The sequence below is a fragment of the Uloborus diversus genome, chromosome 1, assembly GCF_026930045.1.
Source record: "Uloborus diversus isolate 005 chromosome 1, Udiv.v.3.1, whole genome shotgun sequence".
NCBI classification, from domain to species: domain Eukaryota; kingdom Metazoa; phylum Arthropoda; class Arachnida; order Araneae; family Uloboridae; genus Uloborus; species Uloborus diversus.
Window position 1 is genome coordinate 16,551,999 of NC_072731.1, and position 18,746 is coordinate 16,570,744.

The 18,746-nt window shown below is 33.0% G+C and overlaps 1 protein-coding gene across 1 annotated transcript in view; it reads left to right on the forward strand.

The window, feature by feature from the left end:
• LOC129228230 (uncharacterized) overlaps nucleotides 1-18,746 on the forward strand; it is a 49,500-nt gene that overhangs the window by 14,134 nt on the left and 16,620 nt on the right. The window contains exons 4-5 of the mRNA XM_054862899.1: nucleotides 9,595-9,696; nucleotides 11,639-11,689. Coding sequence (XP_054718874.1) covers nucleotides 9,595-9,696; nucleotides 11,639-11,689 — 153 coding nt within the window. The remainder of the gene's footprint in view (nucleotides 1-9,594; nucleotides 9,697-11,638; nucleotides 11,690-18,746) is intronic.

The window sequence follows — 18,746 nt, forward strand, 5'->3', positions numbered from 1 at the left end:
ATACTATTAAACACTTGAGCAGCTTAACGTACTACACTGTCATGCGAGTCATCCAGTGTTTCATCCAAGTTTCTCTCACCTCTTTTAGAGTCGTGCCGAATATTGAAGGTTGTGCAGCTAATTAATTCAACATAACTCTTTCAAGGTACCACCCACATTTACATTATTAGCTACACGGTGACAAGGACATCGACATTCTCTTCCTGCAGGTTAGAGAGCAAAAATGAAAAATGTCAGGTTTTTCATTGCTTTCTTCTTCGGAAAAAAAATATTGTGCACTTTTAGTAAGTTAAAGGCTTTGAGTACGTTCCTTAAGTTTACAGAAGCGTTCCAACATTACATTCAGGCTACCCCAGTGGATTTCGCAGAGTAATACTCTTTCTGAATTTCTTCTAAAGCCTAATTTTCTGGACTTAAATATTTAGTGATAGTTTTCGAAAAGACTTATAATTTTTACGCATTTTTCGCAATTGCTGAACGTATGAACACGGAAACCTCGAATGCGCACCAAAACATTCTCAGAAAAATTTACTCTATTTTTGTTGTTTTCTTGAATGGTAAATCTACAGTTCATCATATGAGACTTAAAGTCTCTCTTACTCTCCTTCCAGGTAGACAGGAAGGTGATTAAAAATTCAGATGATACTAGTAAAAATATTCGTTTTATGGACGGCAAAAACTGTGAAGCGTTTGCATGCAAAATCTTTGGGTAATCGAAAAGGGATTAATCCTGCTAAATATGTGGGATCCAGCGGGGTTCGGGATTGCGGGATTGGAAACCCTAATTTCAATCCAACCAGAGAACCACACAAATAGTGTAATATTAAAAAATGTTGCCAAAAAATGAATAAATAAATAAATATGTAGCAATCAAAAGATCATATTGAGACATCTTTTCACGCAAAAACTATTGGGAACGGAAAGTAACTACAGGTGACGCTATAATTAGGATAAAAACGAAACCAGCTTGTCTGCTACAATGCTCTGCTACGGTATGAAACTAGCAATGAATCATTACATTTCTACTTATTTTTAGTGATATTTTTGCCTTGTTTTCATATTTTGTGCTTGGTCTGTGAAGATGTGGTTATTCTTAATACATCAATTATTCATAACCTGTAGATTTATTGGTTTTCTTTTCCTATTTTGATTTGTAGTATTGGTATTTATTGCACGTCCATTCTTCGACTCTTTATAATCATTTCATATCTTTTTGCATTTCTAACTTTAACTTTGATCTATTGTCTTCTCACTGTTGGTGTTTATTTATAAAGAAGATTGCATATTATCATTTGCACTGATTGATCTAATTAGTTTCGTGCCGATAAACACCAAGTTACCTTTAAAAATGTAGCTAGAATATACTTGTATCATAGCACATCCTAGTAATTTAGCAATAATATATACTACTCAGGGTCAGTTTCCCGAGTGGTTTGCGTTGCAAATTATTTTTGTATCTCACATTGTCACACTTGGATGACTGATGATGGTCGTAAGTAGTATGAGTGACAAGACAAGTTTTCTTATGATTCCTTTTTCAGATAAGAAATACTTTTAAAATTTCGGAAACAACCCAATTGCACAGAACGATTTATTTTCTGGTTACATTTACTAATGCTTTGTTTATGAAAGGAAATGTACTTCATATTGTGCTTAAAAAACTGCATTTTTTTAGTTATGGGAGTTATATAGTGAAAGTACTTCAGTGAAAAGTACTATTTTTAGTCACTGAAATTGATAAAATAAGCGAAATAAATAATATGGAGCCAGAAAAAACTTTTATTTTCCCAACAGTTATTTTTTATGTAATTTTATTAAATTTTCCATTTTTGAAACAAGGTGTGGTCTCACAAGTGATGTACTTTGACTAGCTACTACATTGCCGAGCTAAATGTTTACTCTTTGCTGTCATCCGCGTTACCAGGCAATGATAATTTGCGCTGTGCGCTAAGGGCATTTCATCGCTAATGAAATGAATGAATGTTGGAAACAACCACATTGTTGACTTAAATAACGAAATAATTGGAGACAGGGTAACGACCCCAGTAATTGGCAGGCTACCAGTGATTGGCACTTCCAACAAAAATGTCCTAAAACAAGATTCATATCCAATCTTTTTAAAAGGCTAGATACCAACTGAGTGTATATTTACTTTAAATATTATAACTTCAATTCATATTACAAAGGGGTAGCATTGCATAGGAAAGAGAAACAATTGTGGCTTGTGTTAAATCAGCCATTTTTGTTGCAAAAGCTTCTTCATGCACATCAATCTATTAAAATCTGACTAAAAATATGTCTTAAATTTTGGTTATCAAAAGCTTTGTTACGTTGAAAGATGTTACTTTAAGTGGGTAGAAGTAAATTTTTTGTTTCTTTTTGGCTTTTTGAAGAAATGATGAATGCTATTTATTGGTGCTTCAGGTTTGCTATTCCCCAGTAATTGGCACATGGGCTTATAGTCCCCAATGCGTCGTGCAATGTGTACAAGTTTGATTTCTGATACTTTTGCAGCAACACTATTATATGGTTTCTACAATTGATTTGAATCCTCCAGAATCTATTACTGAATTTTTAAAAGAAACAATAAAAAACAAATATGTTTGGCCATCACAATCGGATATTGCGACTGTATTGAAGTGCTCCATTTTTTATGGTCCCTTTGAATCATCGGGTTGATGTTCCTTTTTATGTGAAAACAGTTATTATTTGTAAAATCAAAACTCCGTGCAAACTGATGAATCAGCAATAATTTCAATATTTTTTTCCATGTAACATTCCAAATTTGTATTTGTCTAAAATACGTTTTTAACGTCAAGATGTGTGATTTAACATTAATTTATTTAAAATTGCCTACCTTAAATCAACATTAATTATGTTTCTTATGATGACGAAATTTGTTTGTAATCTAAAAGTCAAAAATAAAGTGATTTTCCAGTTCTATTAACATGTGGATAGAACTATTTTTTTGGCATTGCAAAAGCATGTAGTAAGGCGTTGTTTTACACTTAATTCATTGAACTCAGTGCTTTTTTTTTTATAATCGTGGATTAATAAACCTTTTCCGTTACTTTAGTTAGCTAATAACGGAAACGTCCTTGTCCTGACTAGAAAATTCACATTTCCAAAATCGTTTCTGTATCCTTTCAAGCAACATATTTACTTTTGGGGAACGGAAGAAGAAAGTAATATTTATTAGTTACACACAACTGAAATATTCTACTGAACTGCTCATCTAACATTTTAAAATTTCAGTGCAGTTTGTGTCCTTATGTGTAACTACTGAGTGTTACCTCAAGGCATTAAATATTTTTTTACGTGCAAAGTATTTTCTTTATCGTAGTTAGCAGCAGTGTTTGGGTAGCCATATTTGTTTCTCCTTAGAATGTGTAAGTCTAAAATAAGGTACATTTATTCCTTATATGTTGTATATTGAAATGTACAATTCAATGTGAAAAGTACTTTAATCATCTCTCATCAGTGTTACCCATTTATTTATTTTTTTTTTAATTTTTATTTTTTGTATATAAATATACAATTAGGCAGTAAGGTATTTTTTGTTAAGCAAACAAGAGACCTAATTAAATTTCCAAAAATACCGATAGAATTTATTCCAGCGAAGAATTTGTCTATAAATCTCATGAAATACTTTTAACAGGTAACATTTATGAGAAGGTAGTAACACTCATGATTGAAGAAACCCCAAATAATGAGAAGCTATATAGTTATAGAAATTGTATTACCTTTAATTTACACCTTTATCATATATATATATATATATATATATATATATATATATATATATATATATATATATATATATATATATATATATATATATATATATATATATATATATAGGGTGGTCCTTATTTATATGGGAAAAAAAATTTCGGAATTCAACAAGTGACGCCCCCTAGTTTTGTGACACTATAATAAAAAGTAACGTGTGCAAAATTTGAACTCGACCGGTCAATAATAACACGTGCCCCTAGGCCGTTGAACTTTAACATTTTTGATAATTTTCCACAAATCTTCGATTTTTACTTCAGACCCAGTGCATCGTTTCACCTAGGTTTGCAAAATATTTTTTACAGTGAGGTGGCACTAAAATTAATCTTTTTTATTTTATATCATCTAAAGATTTTACGTTGAATAAGAATGAAATAATGCTTTAGAAACTTCCTTAATCGTACGCTTTTCTCAATGTATCTCGAGTGTGTATTTTTTTTTCAATAGTCTTGGACGGTCTGTAAAAAAAATTGCTTTGTGAACTCATATTTGGTAAATTAGTTGTGAAATTCTTCGATTAATTGGGCTCCTCTTTCAGTTGTATCATTCACAATTTTCAGTATTTTAACGATCTCTCTTCCCTTTAAATAATAATATATATACCATATATATATATATATATATATATATATATATATATATATACATACATATATATATATATAGTATATATATATATATATATATATATATATATATATATATATATATATATATATATATATATATATATATACATATATATATATAACATATATATATATATATATAGAGAGAGAGAGAGAGAGAGAGATAATGAATTTAAATTTAAATTTTTTAGTTATTCACTGGGATACAAAGCTACATCAAGATGTAACTGGGGGAAAAAAATCCGATAGGCTTACCGTGCTAGCTTCAGGTCCCAATGTTGAACAGCTACTAAAAATTCCTGAGATATTTCTTCAGCTGTATATGATATCTTATTGCTCATGATTGATAACAGTTCAAGCTGTAGTGTTTGATACAACCGCTAACAATACCGGCCGTATAAATTGTGCATGTATTTTTTTGAGAACAAACGCTGAACGGTGATATATTACATTTGGATTGCCATCCTCATGCACTTGAAATCGTACTGCAGAGTGTGTCCTTAAAGAAGTTCTTGCCTTTCTTAGTTCTAGATCAGATATTCAATTATTTAAGCGCTTCAAAATTTTGTGGAAAAATCTGCATCATTCAGAACTTATAACATTTCAATCAAGTACACATGCCACTTAAATTCTAAAAGGCGAAGTTGATAACATATTATTGTTCGTAGAAAGCGGAATTGAGAAAGATTGCAGAGAATTCTCATAACTTGTAATAATATTTCTTGGTGAAGTCGTTCCTCATACAGGATTATGTTTTCGGCAACCTGGAGCTTATACCTGAGCCAGATGGGCGGCAAAAAGAATTCATTGTTTGAATATTTATATATTTAGGAAACAATTTAAATTGACCTTACATGAAGAGAATGCCCGTAAATGCTGTTTTACATATAATGTTGAATGAAAATATGGTTTTTCGCATCAACCCAGTCTAGGCCTTTTAAAATAATGTGTCTAAAAACTAGCAGTGTACAAAATGAAGACAAACATGCAGCAGAAACAGTGATTGGAAAATTCATAAATCACACTTACGGACTTAGGAAATGAATTAGTGGCTTTGTCCGTGTTGAATGAAGGAATTAACTTTAAAGATAAGAAAAGACTACTCCAAAAAAATGCTTGCTGAAAAGAAAGACGTGACTGATGACAGTATAAAAAATTTCAGATTACAGTAGATGCCTTGGAATGCTTTCTTAGTAAAGATCTTCCTCTTTATAGAATCAATCACAAGTCAATAAAACTGTTTGATAATTTACAAATACTAAAAGATTTTTTCCTATTTGATCCTGATTCATGGCAGAATGAAGGAAGCTATTTAAAGGGAGGAGATATCGTTAAAATGCTGAAAGTTGTGAATGATACAACTGAAAGAGGAGCACAATTAATCGAAGATTTTCCCAATCAATTTACCAAATATGAGTCACAAAAGCAATTTAGTACTTTACAGGCAGCCCAAGACTATCGGGAGAAAAATGCACACGATTATTGAGATACATTGAGAAAAGCGTACGATTAAGGTAAAGTTTCTAAAGCACTATTTCATTCTTATTCAATGTAAAAGCTTTAGATGATATGAAGTAATTAAAAAAAATAATTTTTGTGCTACCTCGCTATAAAAATATTTTGCAAACCTAGGAAAAACGATTTTCGGGGTGTGAAGTAAAATCTCGAAGATTTGTGCGAAAATTATCAAAAGTGTTAAAGTTCAACGTCCTAGGCGCACGTGTTATTAATGACCGATCGAGTTCAAATTTTGCACCGATTACTTTTTATTATAGTGTCACAAAACTAGGGGGCGTCACTTTTTGAATTCCGAAAAAAAAAATTCTCATACGAATAAGGACCACCCTAGTATATATATATATATATATATATATATATATATAATATATATAAAATTAAGCCAACAGAATTGCAAATATTAAACAAATTATAAATAATTAATGAATCATTAATTATTTATAATTTGTTTAGTATTTGCAATTCTGTTGGCTTAATTTTATATTTACTTGGCTTTTTAGTTTTGCTGCTTTGCGCATCTATGGGCTCTTGGTGTGGCCTTTTCAATATTTTTCACTTTTATTATTATTATATATATATATATATGTGTGTGTGTGTGTGTGTGTGTGTGTGTGTGTGCGATAAATTCACTCTTATTAAAAATTGAAGAGTGAACACTGACACAAAGCTAATGTTTTCAAAAATGAAATTTGTATGCGTTGTTTAGGAAAGATTTTATACCTCAAGATATGGTATTCAAATAACTACATATTTCAGAAGAATTACTGCCAAAACTCAACAATAAATAATTCAATGAGTCCATCTCTCATGAGTTACTATAGCTAAATTTTAGCATTTGTATCAACAAGCTTTTTCGTGAATCTTTAAAAATTAGTTTCAATATTGAACTTTTTTATCTATTCATGGTATTCAATGAAAACATTTATTTAATTTAATGTGTTTTTATAAAAAAACTTAACCCTTTATTTAGGAAGCAAAGTAAAAATCATGAGAAAAACATTTTTAGAAACATTTAAAATTTCTTAAATAAATATTTGTGCCATTTTGACTTAAAACTAGTATTTGAGAGAGTAAAATCAAGATTTTTTGGATTATTTATTTTTAGAAAAGAAATTACAGAATGGTTTATAAAGGTAAATTCATGAGAAAAGCGGTGACTTGCCAAGAAAATTTTGGAATTAAAGTCGAAGCAAATTAAGTCACGAATAGTCATCTGGTTAGAAATTCATTGTAAGGAATCCTATGAAAGTTTTAATGTTTATAACACAAATATTTTCAAACTGTGTCGAACCTAATGTGTCAGTGCATTTGAAAATCACACTAAGAATATCTATTATTTATTTTTTCACAATATTAATTGAAATCGAGAGATTTGCAGTACTTTTTGCAGGGTAACTATGTTAATCATAAAGGTTTTATGAAAAGTCGAAAAACGTTAAAGCCACTAGTAATTGACACTAAACTGTCGACACGTATAAAAAAAAGAAATTAATTAACAAGCGAAATTCTAAAATTGTACAGAATTGCAAGTTACGAAGTGGTATTTAAATTTGCAATGCTTCCCTCTTAGGTGATTCTTAGCTCATCTTTTGGCACAAGAATTTATCTTGTTATTTCACTTATATTTTCCATTTTAAGAGTCAACCACCAGTAGCTACCATGAACCAGGGTTCGCCAAAGCGGGCTCCAACCTGAAAAAACCCACCCGGATTCTTTCGGGTGGCCCCACTGAAAAAAAAAAACCCTATTTCGGAAAATTGGTTTTTCCAAATTTATTGCGTGATGTCGGGAATTAGTCACTAACATTTTGGGATTATTACAGTTATCGAAATCTTTTTTTTGCGAAATAAGCTCCATGATGCATGGAATGGTGAGATTTTTAACAAGTTCTGCATGTATAATTTAACCTGGTACATTATGACCGTGTATGATTCCTCAAACAATTAAAGTATAATTGCAATTTACGCACTAAATTCAATTTTTCTTGGAAAGGTAAATCTAGAAATTTCTTACACTTATGTGTTAAATTATTTTCATTTCATACAGGACAAATAACATTGTTATTTTGTAATACGAAACTTTTTTTGTTTAGGTACACATTCTTGTTTACATTTTGCAACGGGAACACTACGTTGTGCATTCTCTAAAGCTTGAATATTTAACAAAAACTCAATGAATTTTTCCCAATTTGGCATATCATTACAATTCGAAGACATTTCGAATACCTTTCTTGATTCTTCATCAAGCCGTTGTAGCATACAAGTCATTAAAATTGCTTCTGATAAAGCATTCATATTCAAATCTGCTGTATAAAGCTCTTAAATTATTAAGCAAATTATCCTTTAAATAGCGCAAATCCTTGGGATTTTAACTTTGATTCGTTTGTATTTAATATTTCAGATATATGACTTTGAACAATCAATCTTTTATTTTCATACCTATTTTTAAATGCTTCAAACAGAGAAGAATACGAATCATCAATATTCTGCAGTTGTTTTGCTGTTCCTATCAACGCTGACTGCAAATAAAACATTTTTTGTGAATTCGACAGTTGTTTATTACTATCAATTAAAGTAATAAATTGCGATTTAAAGGTTTACCGTTCGGTATATTTAATCGAAAAATGCGGTAATGAAATAGTTGGCAACTTGATTTTAGAATTTGCGGTTGTTCACAACATTTTCAGCTTCACTACTTGAAACATTTTGAATTTTTAACAAATTGAAGATACTTGCTTCAGTTTTTTCCAGATAATCCTAGACCTCTGTCAAGTTCCTCCAAACTTTTCCACGTCTTTGTCATTTAGAAGAGTACAAAAACATTAATTTCGCAACAAATCGATTCTTTCTTCCAAGTTATTCAATGAAGACAATTTCAATTCTAACACTTTTGAATCGGGCGTAGTTTCAGAATTTGCACAACTTTCAATTCGTGTAGTTTGGCATATGATGGCTCCTCGTTTTCTATTTCGTATTGTTAAATCAGCAACTTCTTTCGTAGCAGGTTCCGTCATTGCAATTTTTCAATTTCAAACATCTCAGTTTCAACGCGATTCAATTCTGGTCACACGGACCAAACTGTACGATGCTCTTGTGTAGCTTATGTGGACTGTATCTCAATAATTCTTTCAAGTAAAAACAATACATTTATTTAACAAGTGTAAAACCAAATCATGCAAATCAATTCAACTAAGCAAACAAATAAAGAGACAGAAACATCGCCCAACCAACTCACTAACGACTAACTAACTAAATAATCAAGAACAGTTTTTATAACATAGAGGCATATGTGCGCTCCTTCCGGACGCACACTGCCAATGCGCTCTCTGATTTAATTTATGCAATGGATGTTATAACCCCAAAAATCTGTGTATTTGATCAAAAACACAGGTGGGCTACGCTTTTCGAAAAACCCTGGGTTTTTTTGAAACCCTGCCATCCAACTACTGGTGGTTGTGGATTTAGCTTATCGCTACGCTAAAATAACGTTTTAACACCTGAAAAACTGGTGAATCAAAATGAAAACGCATGCAGCGCTGTCTTGTAAAATGTTCAAGTCAATTAGTGCAAGCAACATCATAAGGGCACTAACGTAACTGAGGCAAATGATTGATTGTGGATGAAATTGAAATTAATTCTTATTTTTACCCACTTAGGGACTTAGTTTTCTCAGAAACAATACGGAGATCTGTCTTGGACTTGAAGACAGAACTGCAAAGGGCGAGAGTTGGATTTGTGATGATGCATCATCATACGAGGTAAGAAGTGGGCTTCTCTGAAAAGTTTGGATCATAAATGAAAGAATTTTCAATTATTCAATACTACTAATCTATGAGGAGTACGAGCCTTTTGAATCCGCAGGTCCGAGGTCCGAAAGTTCTTTGGTCCATCTTAGCACTTACCATGGGTGCAAAGTTCCTAGAGCCTTGCAGTCTCCCATTCAGAACTATGCTAGAACTGTGGTGACTGGGCCATCTATCGAGGCTAAGTTGGACTGATCCCCATTTTGAAAAATTTACTCTTACATCAGCCGCTTCTTTCTCCCTTAAACCCCTAATCGGTATGCTCGTAGGGGCTCAGGTTCTCCAAGTGGTAATTTAGAACATAAATACTCTATCAATAAAAACAATTTATAACAATATGTTTTATTTACCACTTAAATTAGATGGTATTGGTATCGAATACGGTCTGGTGGGGTAAAGTGATCATTAAATCCAGGTTTTTCAATTTAGGTGGATAATAAATAAGAGAAATTCTTTAAACACTTAAACATTTCTTATTGTTATTTTACATTACATTAATAAAGAACTCGGTATCCCCATAGGCGGATTTAGGACTGAGTGGATTCCTAGGGGGTCAGTTTTTTTAAGCAACATTAGTTGGAATTCAATCTTACTTACTCCTTTTCTTAATTCTTACGAAAATTTATCAGTTTTCACGGTTTTATAAAAAATGTTAAGGATTATATCAATCTGTTTTAGGTTTTTAGCGATTCTTCCGAAACTTATGATGACTTTATCAATAGAAAACTATCGATTTTTTTCAAATTTCTGCTTATTTTCGCAAAACTTGTAATGACTGACTTATTCAGATTTCAGTAGTGATAATGATTGGTTTATTTAGAATAAGATGATAATGGCTTACTTTTGAACATTATTTAAAAAGTGAGAAAAGTAGTATTTTTCCCCTAAGTAAAAAAATTCCCTAAGTAAATTGACATTAAATAAGGAAGTAAAATTTTCCTCCTGATTCGAAGCGCATTGCGCATTTTTCGTTTTAAAAAAGCAGCAGAAGATTAGAGGTTTGGCTTCAGTTTAGGTTCACACACAATTTATGGAATTATTTCTTTACAGCTTTTGCTTTCGATCATTCGCCTATTCAATATTTATCAATTTCATGCTGTTTCACAACCAAGATAAACCAATTACTTATTTATTTTAATACACAAAGAAGACACTTTTATTGCACCAAGAAGGAAATAACCTGAGTGATGTCAGAACATCACAACGCGAACTCAGAGACAGGTCCCAAAGCAAGAGTTTTTTTATCGCTCGGCCATAAAAGTCGGTTTTCGTTTCGCTAATAAGAGTTTTCCAGATTTGTGCCAATGCTGATCTTTACGCATGCGCTGCACAAACCGTATCGCAGGGTTCCTCCAACAATTTCAGTTTTTAAAACAATCATACTACACACTCCGGAATTAGTGAAAAGTTCCAACCATTAATACTGGTAACCTTTCAAAAAAAATTTTACGGTATAGCTACTAATGAGCAGGCTTTCTTGAGATCTGTAGGAAGCTTCCTGTGCCATCTATCAGTTTAAAATTCCAGTAAACAAAATTTCTCAGCTAAACTGAAAGAAGTGTTCGGATTTTTGCATGTTACATATGCACACAAAACGATTTAATTTTTCACTAAATAAAGTATTGCCAGTAATAAAAGTTTGAATTCGGAATGTAGTTCCTAATTGCTTAGTTCTAAAAAAAAACTTTAAACTCATACAAACATTCATTCTCAACATACAGCCATTTATTTCATGTATGACCACTTTCCCCATACACATTTTTATAAACAACTTTGCTATAGCAGAGTTTAAAATTCAACTGTCGCTTCACGAATGCACTAAGCCTATTTTATGTAACTATTTTGATGCTATATTTTTCTGAGACTATGTTACTTCTAACAAAACCTTTCGTTTCAGCAAAAATGTGGCGAGGAAATATTGAACAACTTTTTCAGTCCAGACTTCGTAGTAAGTAAACATAAAAACTCTCTAAATTTTTGTAATGGAATTCTGAAAGAAAACTGAAACGCACATAACTTGAGTGTATTCACACCAGTGATACAATAAATATGCTGCCGTGGGCTGGTAAACGGCAGTATCTGCAGAAATGAGTTTTCGAGGTCTTTCATGAAACGCTTTTTCTATTCAATACTGGAAATGTTGGATTTAGACGAGTTTTTTTCGCTTTGTTTTCAGCGGAAACCAAATAAGCAAGCTTGTGCAATAAAGTTAAAGTTCAATGGATGACAAAAATTGGGAAATAAATTAATTTGAATTTTGAACTCTTGAATTCAAATTTTGTTTTTCGCAATTACGAGTGTGTGTATGTAGGCATGTGTGTTTATGTGTGTGGGAGGGTAATGTGTGTTTGTGTGTAAAGAGGTATGTGTATGTCTGTGTAGGCATGTGTGTTTGTGTCTGTGTGCAGGTATGAGTGTGTGGGTAGTTATGTGTATGAGTGTTTGTGTGTGGTGGGGAATGTGTATGTGTGTGTAGACATATGTGTTTGTGTCTGTGTGCAGGCATGAGTGTGATGAGTGTGTGGGTAGATGTGTGTAGGTGTGTGTGTATGTGTAAGTGTTTGTATGTATGCGTGTGAGTGTATGTATGTGTTTGTGTATGTGTGTGCGCGCGCGTGTGCGTGTGTAGTTGTGTATGTGTGCGCATGTGTGTAGCATATGGATGCAACCTGGAGGCGGCTTTCGCTATAGGAGCAGCTAAGGGCAGCATAGTGAGGAGCCGGTCGACGGTGATGCTGCAGAGGGTGCTGGTGGGAAAATAAAATGATAGTACATCAAAACAGTCAAATGAAAGCAATAAGCAAATGTGATTGCTCAAAAAAAAAAAAAATGAAAAATGAAAAATTTGCAGTTACTGCCCTTCACCTGCTCACGACAGTGTGTACATTAATATTAAAAACTTTCAATTGAAAATGTTTTTTTTTATGGTTGCTTTAGCGCCGCAAAAGTGTTCTAGATATCTTCGCTACGTGGTAAAGCTGAGACCTTCAAAACAATATTCTGCACTCATCAATTAACTCATCTTTTTAAGTGTACTTCTCGGGAAAAACTGCTGACTGACCAGGTCGATAAACAGGTACAGAGAAAAGCAAATCATGTTTTGTGGTTCCATATAGGGCTTAATTTCCGAGGTATAGGAAGTAGGATTTGAAGACTCATTTTATTGCTTAAATGGTCTGAATTTCGCCTAATATGTGAAAGCTCCCTGAAAATTGGAAAATGGTGCTTGAGCTGGGCTCATATGTCAATTAAGCCTTGGTTCCATGAGAGCAAAACTGCTGCAATCGTGTGTACAGTGAAACCTGTGTAAGTGGACCATGCGCGGTGCAGTAAGTACTTAAGTGGTCATTTTAGACACGCACTCAACTTATAGAAGTTGATAAACATAATACAGTAAACTCCCGATTATCCGCGAAAATGGGTGGCACGAGTGCCGCGGGTAATGAAAATCGTGGATAAACCGCAAAAAGACTGAAATGAGGGACAAATAAGGTACAAATCGTTCCTCCTCATAAACGTAGCTGTATTGATGTGTAATACTCTCAAAAAACAATGAAACTTTTTAGCAGTAAATCACCGCCCCAAGCCAGGTAGCCCAGAACTACTTGCAATGTATCAGACAGCCCGGTTATCACAGCTAGAGACTGCAGTTCCGTTCTTGTTAGAACTCTTCAGTCTAGCATAGTGAATAACCGAGCTGTAGGCAGATGTCATCTCATTGAAGCTGAGAGTGCCAACAAACTGGTAGATAGAGTGAATCCGTCTCACCAGCGAGCGTCCGCAGCATGGTGCTGTTCGACTCGTGAATTGAAGTCAAAGCTTTGAAACTAAATTTCAAAATGTATGTAATGTTAATTATTCAAATGTCAATATCTTAAAATGTATGTACTACTAGATACATACTTCCAATTGCAATACCGTAGAGTAAAAATATTTTTATTTTTGCACAATAGAACTGAACATCAATACAGAACACGTGTATGTTCGGTGAAGAAAGCGCAATAAATAAATAAGTAAAACAAAAACAACTGAGTTTAAATTTGCAAAAAAAAAAAAAAAAAAATATTGGTATTTGCTTTTTGCCGGGAAAATACATGTTCCTGATTGTTGATTGACTCACGGATAAATCGCCCTGCGGATAATAGGGAATTTGCTGTAAAGGACTAATTCTGTACCTTACAAAAGCGGTCGACTTAGGTGTTCTAATTTACAGGTTTCACTGTACCAACTTCAGTTCTGGATATCGAAAAATTAAAATAATGAACCCTTCAGGTTATTATAGGAATACTTGCTGAATTTCTGCGTAACAGCACTTGACGTGCAATTGAATTTTGGCTTGATAGGTACGTTGGTGTCACCAATAAAACTCGTGTGAAACTCTGCAACATTTAAAATTGTGCTGTATAGAACTCCCTTATGTTGTCTTTACATCAAAAAAGAAACATGTGCCTCAATTTTCTTTTTTTTTTTTTTTTTTAATTCAAGCATGAAATACATTCAAGACTTTTGGCTCAAAATGCTATTTGCTAATCTCTGGCCCTAAGTAGATATCGGTCCTCACACAGACAGCGATTCTTTCTTTTAAACACACATACATGATACAGAATAGTGTGAGCAAATTATGAGTTGATCCATTTATATTAGGTATGTGTCGTTCATGAACGAACAGGTCTAAAAGAACGAATCCGTAATAGAAACGGGTCAGAACGATCTCCTAAAAAATGAACGACCGTTCTTTTGAACGGTGAACATTTATGAATATTGTAATAATGCACACATTTTTTAAATTACCATAAGAATCATCTTCAAACTTTTAACTCTCAACTAATTGCAAATTTCCTTTTACTGAATGCAGTACTATAATGTATTCATTTCGAACCATTTTTACTTTCTGCTTTATTCATTATTTTTCTTTAATCGTTGTAAAGTTCATTTGAATTTTTCCAATGCGTCCATTGGGTATATTTCGCGTAACTTGTTTAAACTACTAGGTACATACTTCCAATTGCAAAAATGGTCAAAATGAGATACAGAGTTAGGATATTAAAAGTTTGAAGCAAAAAAAGTGTTTAGTGAAACGATACAAAACCTAACTTTTTATAGTAATACCAACTTTTTATAGTAATTTATTAGTAATACCAACATTCACCAAGATATTCAATTTCAAAATTATAAGGGACCGTACTGAAAATGAGATGAGGAAATATCGCCCACCAGAAGAATACCGATTACAATAATTATTGAAGCAAAGAAAAAAAAAAAAACACATAATTATACAGTTTATCGCTATTTGAAAAAAAAAGGGGGGGGAGGAATGTGATATGATGACTATGACTATAATATGTAAAAAACAAGCAAGATGCAACAATTTGAGAAAAAAATCAAATTTATTAAGCCGCTATATGGCTCTTGAAAAACACGAGTATAACATGGTATAAGTCATAAAACGCCGCGTTTCGGTGAATATTGGTAGTACTGATGTCTATCGACACTGCTAAAATCCTCCAAAATGGTTTTGAAGAGCATAAAGAGTAAACAGGACATTTTGCTTGGCTCACTGAGGCTCCTGACTTGAACATTATTGAATATTTGTAGGAATAAATTGTAAAACGACGCAACGTATATAAAATACAAATAAAGTATTAAAATAGAGTTAAAAACTCAGCAAACAGCTGTTTCGTGGTTGGCAAATGAAAGTCCCTTTATCAGTGCATAAAAGTAGAATGAAGAGCCCACCAATGTAGACCAAATGACAAATGAATGAAAAATGTAATGAAGGCAAACTAAATAGACATGGAAACCGGAAACATTACGTCACAGAACAGCAACGGCACCTATAGTGCAGAAAACGTCACTAAACAGAAAAAAGCTTTTAAAGATAAGATTTCCAAACACCAGGGAAAGGGGGCGTTTGTTTGAAAAATCTAATCTTTAAAAACTGTTTTCTGTTTGGTGACGTTTTCCTCACTATAGATGTCATTGCTGTCTGTGAAGCAGTGTTTCCGGTTTCCATGTCTATTTACTTTGCTTCATTCCATTTTTCGTTCATTTGTCGTTTGGTGTACATTGGTGAGTTTTTCATTCTTCTTTTATGCACTGATGAAGGGTCTTGCGTTTGACAGCCCCGAAACAGCTGTTTGCTAACTCTATTTTAATACTTTATTTGTACTTTATACACGTTGCGTCGTTTTACAATTTATTCCATAGTGCAAAGTTTTCGACTGCTTTTTTACAATTTGTGGGGATACTTGGAGTCAAAACTCCGTTCTCGATTTCCTCCACCATCTACGCTTTTGGAATTAGAGACAATTAGAGGAAAAATGCTTCTTATTCCATCAAATGCTGTTCACGACCTCTATGAACACCTTTCACGTCGCATACAATTTTTAATCAAGTCAAAGCGTGGTCTAATCCCTTTAAATCACGTTCCTTTTTAATTCCAAAAACTTATTATATTATCTAATATATTTAAGAATACTAGAATACTTATTTGAATTGATTGTGAGCTTTTCTGTGGAAATTAATCAAGTTGTCGATAATCACAACTCACTCTTATTGTACATGTTTTTTTTTCTTATAAATGAGTTTTCTCGAATTTTTCGCACTTGTTGTCGATTACCGTACCGAATATGTGTTTAATAAGACCTTCAAATTATTGTTTTTGCAGGTTTAAGCAAAAGGATGAAATAAATTGTTCTTTTAGTTGGGGAAAAAATGTAAAGATTAAAAAATAAATAAATAAACATCAAAATTAAAAAAATAATAATAAAAAAACAACAACAAATAGGTCTAACCACTAATTAAATACTAGGGCTCGACCGATGGCATTTTTTGGCCGATGGGCCGATGCCGATTGTTGGCCGATTGTTCAAAGATGGCCGATGGCCGATGGCCGATTGTTTTCCTCCAAATGGCCGATTGCCGATGGCGGATGGCCGATGCCGTTGGCCGATGGCAAAAAAAAAAAAGAAATAAATTGATAACAATGTCAGGGATTTAAAGGATCATTGATTCATTTCACTCTACTTCCTTTCTACGAATAAGGAATTGTAATCACAAAAAAAAAATCAGATTTCGATCTAAATTTCTATTTTACGATCACCCAATTGAAACTTCACAAGTTTTTTCGGCACATTTGTACATGCATATGTACCTAAGAACATATAGATGACAGAAATATCCATTTTGAACGCCTCCTTAGTTAATTATCGTAAATTGTCTTGTGATGTTTTTATGCGCATAAACTTGCGTCACTCAAAAACGTTATGAAATAGTAAGTTGAAAACACCTACGCACGTGGTATGATCTAAAAGTTCGAGGGCAAGTTGTATAAAACCTTACCCTGAATAGTTCACACTACCGAAGTACATCTATCTACAAAATAGTCACCTTGAACTACTATGCACTTGTGCCAACGTTCGTATAGCTTTTAGAAGGACTCCTGGAAGACATTTATCGCAACCTCTTGAGCTACTGCTTTAACTTCATCGTGGGGAAGAAGGCGACTTTCATGTTGAGGATGCATGGTTCGATTGGTCAATACTCTGATATGACAAAAAAAAAAAACATAACGTTTTATCGGACTTAGCTCCGTGTGACTTTTACCTGTTCCCAGCAAAAAAAAAAAACATTTGCATGGACGCCGCTTTCTTTCGTCAGGAGAAGGTAAAGCAGCATCACAGAACGTAGCGAAAAATGGCTTCCAGGAGTGTTTCCAAAAGTTATATGAACACTGGCAGAAGTACATAGTAGTTCAAGGGTAACCTTTTGAAGGTGGATGTGCTTCGGTAATGAGAACTATTCTAGGTAAGGTTTTATACAGCTTGTCCCCGAATTTTTGAATCGTACTACGTACAATCTGTATAGGGTGTAGTTATACTTCTCCTTTTTTGACTGCTGTATGATGGAAGACAAAGAACAACAGCTATAAAAAAAAAGAAAAGAAAAGAAAAAGAAGAAAAACAAAGAGACTGTTTAATGAACAACTGATTTTTTTTAATTGAACATATAACTAAGATTTCAGTAATATTATAATAATGTAAAATTAAGTAAATTTAAGTAAACTATTTATATAAAAACAATAACTCCCTTTACTTTGTATTAAAAAGTAAAACAACAAAGGTCCTTTTTTTTCAAAAACATCGGCCAATTCCATCGGCTTTTCGATGTTTTATAAGGCCGATGGGCCGATGTTTCCTGCAACTTAGCATCGGCCGCCGATGCCGATGCCGATGGCTAAATTGTTGAACCATCGGCGCCGATGCATCGGTCGAGTCCTAGTAAATACTTAAATAAAGTAATTACAAAAAATACCAACTTGAAATTTTGCAAATAAAACATTATCATCTCTTTATATCTGTTAAAAGTTGTCAAAGTTATAAATTATTTCGCTATTAATTAGTTTTTGAAATGGGTCGCGAAATTTGCAATTAATTTTAAAAAAGTATTGACATAATTAATTCTACTGTGTTCTCAATCCATCACTTATTTTGAAAAATAGAAAAATTTCTGCTCGTAATAATAAAACATTGCACAACGCAAAAAACATATCGCTAGCAGACGAATTCGGCATGATGATTATGAAAAGTAAATTGAATTTTTCCATGAAAGTTCTGCACTAATTTCCTTTAGATGAGAACCATACTTCGTCCACTATATTAGTCCCTTATTTCACTCAATGTCTAGTAGTTTTTTTTCTTGTTTTGCTTTAATAGCTGCCTCTAAAAGAATGAGGAACTTAGCATCATTTTCATTGATCTGTTGCGATTGTCGGAAGCACCCTGATCGACAGCGCCCTCTAAAAAAAGTGAACAAATGTTGCCACCTCTATATACGAAAGCTTTATCTCCTCCCTTCTTCCTCCCTGATATTATCACAAGTTAAGAGAGGCATGTAGAAAAACACTCAATTGGGTTTCTTTTTCTTTTCTTTTAAAGCGATGTGAGCTAACATTTAAATTTTGTGTTTGGACACAATCAAGAAGAAAACATTAAGAAAAAATAATA